At 46.5% G+C, this 10,389-nt stretch overlaps 1 protein-coding gene across 1 annotated transcript in view; it reads left to right on the forward strand.

Moving 5' to 3' along the window:
- Positions 1–7,940, forward strand: part of KBTBD12 (kelch repeat and BTB domain containing 12) — a 69,261-nt gene extending 61,321 nt beyond the window's left edge. Inside the window, exons 6-7 of the mRNA XM_008697813.2 lie at positions 5,142–5,324; positions 7,595–7,940. Of these exons, the coding sequence (XP_008696035.1) occupies positions 5,142–5,323 (182 nt within the window). The 3' untranslated portion in view covers position 5,324; positions 7,595–7,940. The remainder of the gene's footprint in view (positions 1–5,141; positions 5,325–7,594) is intronic.
- Positions 7,941–10,389: the final 2,449 nt, after the last annotated feature.

The following is a 10,389-nucleotide window of genomic DNA, read 5'->3' on the forward strand; positions in this document are numbered from 1 at the left end:
CAATTTCCCAATTTATTTTAAGTTCTTTTTCACTGCTTAGAAGGAATATATCTTTTAAATATGGAAGGAAATTCTCCCCATAGCCTCATGTAAAGTAGTGGGAAATGCCCTCAATAATACTCCTATAATGAATAAAATGGCAAGTTAACATTTCACTGAAGAGCAAGTCAAAAGGAAACAATTCTACAAAGGACTAAAAATATCCTGAGTTTTGGGTTTTCTGATAGTCTGATTGAATTCAAGGATGAAATTTAGACTAAAGTATGCTTCTCAAATTTTTCCACAGAAGCAGCTCCAACACCAGAGATCATCCCCCTAAAACACATGGGGGTGCAACCCAAGGCAGTCTACCACAGATGGAGTTTCTCTGACATCTCATTATTGACTTCAAAAAAATTCATGTGAATTTTTTATTTATTTCATGTAAAATGATGTTTTAAATTGCTTACAATTGGAGGTGTCAGGATGCAGGGAGAGTTTCCTAACTCCTTTAATAGATGCTGTTGCATTAAGTGTGTCTATTTTTGGAAAATTAACTGAATTGAAAAGAGATTCAAGCTCCAGTTTCTTTCCCCTTGTTAGCGTGATAATGTTTCCAGAACTCAAACTCACATAAATACGTAAAAATGCCAACCACTGATTCCTCGCTTTATGAGCTCTACTAAATTAGTAGAAATATAGGACAGCACCCAGGATGGCCCCATGGAGGTGTGCAATGCTGCCAGGTGATTCTGTGTGTCAGGGGTGGTGGGGTCTGCACTGTTCCTGAGAGTTCAAGTTTCCACAGTCAGGCCTGTGTTCTAGTACACTATCTCAGAGTTTTTATACTCAAGAAAACTCGTGGAGCACCTGGGTGGCTCAGTCAGTTAAGCCTCTGCCTTTAGCTCAGGTCATGATCTCAGGGTCCTGGGATTGAACCCTGCAGCGGGCTCCCTGCTCAGTGGGGAATCTGCTTCTGCCTCTCACCCCACTTGGGCTCTCTCTTGCTGTCAAATAAATAAAATCTTTTAAAAAAAAAAGAAGGAAAGAAAACTTGCTGGTTGTCTTCTTTGCTTCTTTGCCACTGATGTGGTAATTTTCATTCCACGTAATTAAAGAGATTTCTAGAAAAGATAGTAATATGCATACATGGTTTTAAAAAAAAGAAATGTCTCCTGGGGGCACCTGAGGAGCATAGTCTGTTAAGTGTCTGACTCTTGGTTTCGGCTCAGATCATGATCTCAGGGTCCTGGGATCAAGCCCTACATCAGGCTCCCCACTGGGCATGGAGTCGGCTTGAGGATTTTCTCTCTCTCTCTCTCTCCCACTCCCTCTGCCCCTCCCCCCACATGCTCACTCTCTTTCTCTCTCTCAAATTAAATAAATCCTTTTTTAAAATGTCTCCCCAATAAACACTGAAAAGAGCAGAAGGAAGTAAATTAGTGAAGAAAACTGTCTACTCTGAAATTGTAAAATGCCCCAGCCTACATTAATTTGAATAAGGACACCGGAAGCCTTCACCCAGCTAAAACAAAGCAAAAGAAGAACAGTAAGCCAGGTGTGGCAATGGTAAAAGATGCATTCCAAGAGGATGGCAGTAAATAAGACGGAAAAGGCTGTTTCATCTCAATAGGAGTAACAAGCAAGAAGATGGAACAGCTGTACTGGACACCTGTCATGTTTTACGCACTGGCAGCCTTCCTAGCAGCAGTGCCCACAGCCACAGCAGCCAGCCGTGTGAAGGAGCAGTGGCAGCGCTCTGCCCTGACGGAGCCTCCCGCCAACCCTCCAGCTCTCCTCAATCTGTTGAGCTACCTTCCTTCCAATAAATCCCCATTTTGCTAAAGCCAGCCCAAACTGATTTCTGCTGTTGCTACCAAGAACCCGAACTGATACAACAGGCATGACCCTTCTGCATTTAATAACTTTGAAAACTATGTAAAACAGAAAATTTTACAAATCATAAGGTAAAAGGATAAATCCACAAAAATTGCATGGACTTTAAGATACCGTTCTCAGAAATTGACAGATCAAATAGGTATTTTTAAAAACCTAAAACAAAAAGAGATTTAGAGCTTTGTGTTAATTTAAGCTAATTACAGTTAAATAAGAGTTCAAAATCAGTTCCTCAGTCTCACTAGCTACATTTCTAATTATTCAATAGCGTGTGGGTCTAATGGTTGCTGTATTGGACAGCATGGATTATATAACATTTCCTTCCTCACAGAAAGTTCTCTCGGACAGAGTCGGTGAAAGAAAATGTGATACACACACACGCACATGCAAGCACACACGCACATGTGCGCACGGGGGAAAATTACTCAACCATGAAAAAGAAGGTAATCCTTCCCATTTGCCGCAAGGATGACCCTGGAAGACTTATGCTAAATTAAATAATCTGCACACAAAAAAACCCAAATACTATATACCATCTCATTTATACGAGGAATCTAAAACAGTTCTGTCAAGTTCACAGATGTGGAGTGTGGAATGGTAGTTGCCAGGGAGTCGGAGTAGAGGGAATGGTGATGGTGGTCAAAGGCTACAAACTTTCAGTTATAAGATGAGTTAGTTCTGAAAATCCAATGCATAGCATGGTGACTATGTATTAGTAGTTAGCAATACTGTATTACATAGTTGAAATTTGCTTCAGTGTTCTCAACACACACACACACACACACACGTAACTATGTGGGGTTATGCATGTGTTAATTAGCTTGATTGTGGTGTTCATTTCACAATGTATACTTTAAATGTATATAGTTTTTGTTAATAAACCTCAGAAAAGCTGGGAAAAAAAACTAAATATTCACTTTCATGCCTAATTTTGTATTTGTAATTTTGTAATATTTCCTTCAAGAGGACCACCAAATTTGTATAAGATTTAGGCCCCACTTATTGGTCTCATCAATAAGCTGTGAAAAATACAGTGATACCATGATGTCCTCCTTCATTCAACAGCTTAGTAGGTATGAGCACAGGTCTTAAGAACTAGATATCTGGGTGCATATTCTGGTTCTGCCACATCTAACTGTATGCTGTAGGCACAGCACTTAATTGCTGTGAGTTCTTCCTAACCCATAAAACTGGAGTAACAATAGTATCTGCTCACAGGCTTAGTATGTGGACGATATAACACGATGCCTCAAATGCAGCCAGCACATTAAGCACAGTACACAGTATGCATAGAATAAATATCAGCTCTACTATTTTATGGTGTTTGGGGAGTGAAAATTCTTACAGAAAATGCAGGTGAAAAAAGACATTTTCAGGGAAATTAAATCTGAAAGAGTTTGTGGTAGACCTCCTCTACATATGTACTTCAGGGGCAGGAAAAGTATGTTAGACGAAAAGTCTAAGACATAAGAAATAATGAAGAGCAATGAAGTATAAATGTGTGGGTTAATTCTAAATGGGCACTTATTGTATAAAACAATAATGATAGTGTCTTGCAGAGCTAAAAGGTATATAGAATTAAAATACACATCAACAGTAGCTAATAAATTAGGAGGACAGTAAATATAATTAAACTATTCTAAAGCCCTCCAAGAAGAGGGTCAAGTATTGATTGTGTTTAGGTCTTGATAAGTTACGTATGCATGTTTACTTTTTAGGATAACCACCAACAAAATAGAAACAAGGGTTATAACTTCTAAATCAGTAGAGCAAAGGAAATGGAATGATAAAAAATACTCAGCCAATCCAAAAGATGGCATTAAAGGGAAAAGAAAGAACAAGACAAGGACAATCCACAAATGAGGTGGCAGATTTAAACCAAAATATATCAGTGATTGCGTTAAATGTAAATGGACTAAATGTTCCAGTTAAAAGACAAAGATCATTAGAATGGTTCTTAAAAACCTACTTTTTAGAATGTATAGTATCAGTCAAAAGAATGGTGGAACTTATCCTAGAGTAGAAGGATCACTCATAATGATAAATCTATAAATGGTAAAATTTATATGTATTTAATAACTCAAATGTGTAGACTAAAAATTGACAGTACTAAAAGGAGAAACAGACAAATCCACAATATTAGTGGGATGTTTTAACATAGCTCTCTTAGTAACGGGAAGAATAAGTCCACAAAAAAATGTATATACATAGGAGGGTTGGCTAACATGACTCAATGAAAGCATATGGAACACTGCACCAACAACTACAAAATAAACATCTTTTATAAGCATGCATGGACCATTTTCAAACATTGACTTTACTATGCCAGGACTAGGCACTTACACATACATTATCTCCTCTGATCATCATAGAATTGTGAAATAGTCATCTAGGCTGGAAATCTTCCATTTGCCCCTCCAGACTCACTCTGCCCCATTCTCTGTCATGCTCTGTGTCCTGTGAAGTTGACAAATACTGGGTGCGTTCACAGATGCCTTTCTCCTCTCGCTTCTGGTTGGGTTCAGCCAGTGGGAGGCAAGAGCAAAGATTGTTGGGTGAAAGGAGGGTAGAGTCAGGGCATTTACTGTCCCTGCCCCCTTCCTGTGGGGTTGCTGAGGATGGCTGCTCCATCTTCCCTGCCTACGTCTGTTCCTGCCAGGCTGCACTCTTTAGACAGCTGCCCTCTCCAAGTCCAGTACCCATTCCTCCCCTTGCTGCTTCTCAGGTCTAGGGGTGGTAATGGCCTTTGCTGTTCTTAGTGGGTCTTCCTGAACCCTGCCCACACCTTTCCAACAGTCCCTTCACTAAATTCTCTTCAAATCACCCAGTTAGGCTGTGCCATCTGTTTCCTACAAGAGTCCTGGCTGAGTATTAGCATCTCTGTTTGCCTTCAAGGAAACATAAGCTCAGGGAGGTCAGCAACTCACACAAGGTCACAAGCTGTATCTCCCCTCTAGATGTAGAAATAAGGACAATTTCATTCCTAGCTCCCAACGTTAATAAATTATCAAATTTAGACAAGAGTATGCCTTGTTAATATGTGAATTATTCAAATAATTTTTGAATGTGAGTTGTGACATGGCTTCTTTTAGTTTCTTGAATGTCAGGGACATTATGTCTTCCATTTGAAGTATGTTTATTCAGTTGTTTGTTCATTAACTTTTGGTGCTTGATGACTTTTAGAGGAAGTTGTTCAATAGAGTGAAGATGACCTCTGCATTTCATACCCCCATGATATTTTGTCTTCCTACTTTGCTCTTTTTCAGATCGACATGAGGTTATCTCCAAAGAAATATTGGAGCTGGACCCATGGGAAAACCAATGGAATGTTGTAGCCATCAATGTCCTCATGCATGACAGTTATGATGTCTGCCTGGTGGCTAGGATGAACCCCCGAGACCTCATCCCCCCACCTTCAGATCTGGTGGAAGAAGGCAATGAGCACTGAGGTCAGTGTTTGCTGTAGGACCTCCTGTTGTGTCTGCACAGGAGGCATTAGGAATAGAGAGAGCCCACAGGCACCAGCCAGTCACCCTGGACATGTGTGTTACACACATAGCAGTCCCTGTGCAAAGCAGTGTGTGCTGGATGCTGTGATAGGGACTGTGCAGTGTCTGTGCTCGGGGACCTCTGGTTGGCTAAGATGGACAAGAGATTATAAGGCCAAATGTGGCAATGTCACAGGAAGAACACAGGGTGAGTGCCATAGGAATCAAGGGATACAGGGACCTCACACTTCCGGGGACTCAAGGACAGCACTGCCAAGGAGCAGGCCTTTTACCAGGGCCTCGGATGGGGAGGAAGAAGCAGCCCCATGGGTGCAGCTCTTGGAGACACCCCAGAAACAGTTGAGCCACTGCCCAGAGCTGGGTTGGATTGCCTGGGCCATAAGCTCTGTTACTGAGGCTGGAAAAGGAGATTGTAGATAAGTGACCAACACCTGGAAAATAAGAACTTCGGACCAGGTCTCTGAGCAGGAGAATCATCTCAACATCTTGTGATGTTAAAGGAAGACTTCTCTCTGTGCTCTGTTCCAGTTTCAGTCTTACAAAGACTTTCTATTCTCATGTAGAACACTCCTCTACTGCAGCAACATTGCCCAAAATGGGGCTAGCGGTAGACCACAAGTTCCTAACAGCCCAGGCACTCAAGCCCGACCACAGTGAGCAGAGAAACTCCACCCTCAGTCAGGCCTGCGTCAGGGACCGATATGGAGAGCTCTGTTGCCCTGGCCCACTCTGGGGGTGTCCTGGACTAGACTTATTCAAGCTGCCCTCCAGCACACATGACCCTTTGCAGGTGGCCCTGACCAGGCTCTGGAGTGGAGGACAGAGAAAGCACATCCCTTTGGCTGCCAGCTACCTGCCCTCTTACCAAGCCTTTGCAGTATTTTCCCTAAGACTGCAAGTAGGGATGGAGCTGCCTGCTTCAACCCACAGTTGAGCATAATCAGAAAGCAGCCACTCCCAGAATATACTTTAGGGGTGACATTTAAACGACACATGGGGAATCCATCTATTTCACTTGCCAACCATACTTCTGGAAGCACAGTGGATTCAAAAGAGTGCACTTTGATAGCTCTTCCTCGATAACATCTCCAGAGTCTCCCATTGCACAGGGCTCTTTTTTAAACAGGAGTGGTCAGTAAATTCCCTAGACCCTTCCCAGAGGGAGAAAATGCTAGATTGAGACAGCTTTTGTCTGGTGCTGAGCTGTGTGGCCGTGATGACCGTCAGCCCATGTTCCCAGTTTCCAGCTGCTAAACCAGGCAGAAGAGACAGGTCCACGGAAGCTGGAGCCAGTGGGAAACCTGCTTCTGCCACCATGAAGGGGGTCCTCTCAGACCCAGTGCAGATTGTCTCCAAGGAAGCCATGCCTGTCACTTTGCGGTGACGCCACTTGGAACCTGCATAGAGCCGAGTGTACTTTTAGGCAGTTATGCACACGTCCATTCCCCAGTGTTTACACAGAGGGTTTTAAGAACACTTCTTCCATGAGTTAAAATGAGCTGACCCTTCTCCCTGGCAGAGGCTCATCATCGGTGGGGGTTTTTTCTTGCTGCAAAGGCAGAGCAGTTCCTCTGAGTGGGCTGTGCTTGGCTGTGGCAGCCGTGGTTGCCGAGAGCCCCCACAGCTCTGTTTCCCCGACTTCCTCTTAGCGGAATCACTGCTGCTCCACCCACGAGCACATACTAGAAGCTGCCACACTTCCCTGCATCAAGGAGGCCTGGTCAGTGTGTCATGATACATCTTGTCGATGCACCGGGTTTGAGATCTAGGCTCTAGGGCCAACCTTGCTGCTTCACTAGCTGTGTGATCTCTTGGGCAAGATCACCTTTCCAAAGCCTTATTTTCCCCACATGCAGAAATGGAAGAAAAATCATTTTTAGGGTTGGTATGAGGACTGAGTGAGAAAGTGCTGAGCAAAGTGCCTGTCAGATACTAAAACAATGAACAGCCTTTAGCTGCCATTATTTCTAGAAGCATTATTGTCTCCCGCATTTCCCGAAGCACAGCGCCCTCAATGACCCAGTACTTGCGTGGCCTCTCGCGGGGTTGTAGGGGAGCTGTGCATTCGGTGCGAGATGGCCCTTCATTTCCCAGACTCAGCCTCCCCGCTCCTCCAGCTGGTGTGCAGATAAATAAGCAGGGCTTCGCTTTTAGTGTCTAATTTAAGCCCTGGGTGCTTCTCGTCTGACTTTCACATTTTGAACCCCTAGCCTCCTGTTGTCAGAGATTGTCAGAGACACAGCTTTGAATTCCTCCCGCTCCAGTGTTCCCCGCACCTGAAGGCCATCTCTTCATGCGGGGACATGTATGTCATGGAGTGCTCCTAGAAAACTCTGACTCTTTGCTAGTTCTTATCTTCGTGAGGCGGGATTTCTGGCCACTGCACACAGAACACAGCAGGGAAATGGTCTGGGTGCCGAGGTTGGCAAGCGGCGGTGGCCGTCAGCACGTCCGGGGCCTGCTGGCGCCCACCAAGAAACTGCCGCTGTCCTCACTGCTTGACTTTATAATGAGCAGATGCTTTCAGTTTGACTTTGCGAAATAAAAATTGACTAATGAAAGATCGCTTTTGTTGTTTTTCTTATTGCAATTCAATGTAGCTTTCTCCTGAAGAAGGGGTTCCTGTGCCCGGGAAGAGAGCTGACTCACCAGAAAATCAGGGGAGCGAGCAAGGCCCAGAGGCCAGGACAAGTGGAGGGGGCCGGGGAGGGCAATAGGTGGCCCTGTTGCCGGGATGGTTGACGCACTGGAGGCTGTCGGGAAAAGGAAATGAGGCGAATCACAAAAGACTTCCAACGCCACACCAAGGAGTGGGTCTCTGCCTTGGCACCCGGGTTTCAGGCAAGGAGGTCCTACGGGAACAGCCCTCCACAGCGCAGTGTGGACGGACAGGATAGGAGTAGACACGCGCACGAGTCCCCGTAACAACCCGGGAGCAGGAAGGGTAGAACAGCGAGTCTATTGTTCAGAAATGGAGTGTGTCTAGATGATTCAGAGAGGAGGGAGATGCTGGGGGCTTTTCCACAAGACAATGGCCAGTCAGCCAAAACCAAACACCAGAAAATCTTCTAAGGGGTCATGCCCCTCCAGTAGTGACCCTGAAAGACAGCCACCATCCAGACAGCTTCAGCCGTTCACACCAGGCCCGGCTGGGGATTACCAAGACAGAGGAAAGGCTTTGGGATGTAGTCAAGTCACCCCACTTCTTTGCCAACCCTTGCAGCCCCAGCTGGTCCTCATCCTTGTTTGCAGCCACAGGGAGGAGGTCCCAGCTCATCAGGAAATCCTGCATGAACCAGTTGTGGAAGCCACTCCTTGCAGCACGGCTACTGTAACAGGCCATGGGGCACTATCTCCACCCAAGGGACATGGAGGGAAATCTCTGGAGGGACTCGTAGAAGGGAAGGGTTTTCTCTGCCGAGTCTTTCCAAGTCCGCGTGCCCCTGGAGCTGCAGCCACTGCCCTGCGGTGACAAGGAAGCAGATGGAGACCGCTGCAGCTGGTTCACAGGTGGGGACAGGATGGGGGCATGGAAAGACCCAGGTCCTAGATAACACCCTGGAGCCACCAAATGACCCAGCCGCAGGACTCTCTGCTCCACGCCGCTTGTTATGATAAAGGTTCCCAAGTGGTCAGGCTTCCTTGAGTTACTTGCAGCCCAAGATTTCCATACTCCAACCTTCGCCCACCACAGCCACTTTTTCTTGGGATGACATCAGACACCCCTGCCAAAGGGGAGGACTCAGTCAGTGACAGTTGCTGGGATGTCTGGTGACGAAGTATCTTCAATCACTGCAGTGAGATAAATGGCTATTCTGGCCCTTCACAGAAAAGGTCTGCCAACTTGCAGTGCATTCCATCAAATTTTCTTGAAGAAAAATACCGAGCTAAGGGAATATATAAATTATGAAGGAAAATAAAGGCCTATTCCTTTGTTTTCACATCTAAATCATGGTTCTGTTCCATTCTGCTTTCCCTCAACAACATAGCTGAAAAAGAGTGTTCCATATACTTTCTTTTTACCAGCCACATAGTGTGCCATCATAGACTTGCCGTAATTTCTGCAATGAATTACCAAGGGATGGGGACTTCGGCTGCTTCCTCCAGCGGCTATTTGAACAGCTGCTCTATTGCTATGAGCTCTGAACGGGGAGGGATCTGACCTTCTGCTCTATTGCTATGAGCTCTGGCACCAAGTTCCAGGCTGGCGGTTGTTTGAAAGGTGGGCTTTGCATGGTACACGGGCTCTGCATGGTACACGGGCTCTATGTGGAAGCCAGGAGCCTTATAGAGAGACGCGGGGGCCTCCGGCTGTGCTGCACATGGTCTCAAGCCATGCCGTGGCCTGTGGGCTTATGGACAGACGTGACAGGTAGCGGCCAGGTTGGGGAGCAGAGTGGATTCGTGCCAAGGCTGGTCTGAGCTGCACAGAGAGGCTCAGCAGGAGAGTGAGCGGTCAGCGCTGAGAGGAGAACCCGACGTGCAGCTGTGGTCGCAGCCACCGAGGGAGGCCAGGCCCATCCTGCGGTGCTGAGAGACCCTGCACTGGGTCCCCTCCGCTGCGCTCAGAAAGGGCAACCAGAGCTTCTGGCACCACACCAAACCCAAGGCTCCTCACCCCCGGGGGCACCTCCTTTGGGTCAGATGCATGATCTCAGGCCCAGCAGCCCCACCGATGGCCTGTTTCTCTGCCTTCGCAATGCTGGGGTCTGGAGAGCCCCATGCTGAGGGGAGCGTGCCAACACTGGGCTACAGCATTTGAGGAGCGGGCCCTGGGAGGGCGGACGAGGGAGAGGGCAGAAGCGAGGAATGTCCCCATGGCACGGATCCGACAGCACCCCCCCAGATGGAGCCACTCTCCCCTCTCCCCATCTCCACCTGGTATGACCAGGGCTTCCCTGAATAAAGCGAGAGGCCCTCGCCACGGAGGAGCTGCTCGGAGGGGAGCTGCGGGAGGAGGGTCACAGAGCGCCACAAAGCAGTCCACGAAGCTGGTCTTTCCCAC

The sequence above is a fragment of the Ursus maritimus genome, unplaced genomic scaffold (assembly GCF_017311325.1).
Source record: "Ursus maritimus isolate PB19 unplaced genomic scaffold, ASM1731132v1 scaffold_14, whole genome shotgun sequence".
Taxonomy (NCBI): domain Eukaryota; kingdom Metazoa; phylum Chordata; class Mammalia; order Carnivora; family Ursidae; genus Ursus; species Ursus maritimus.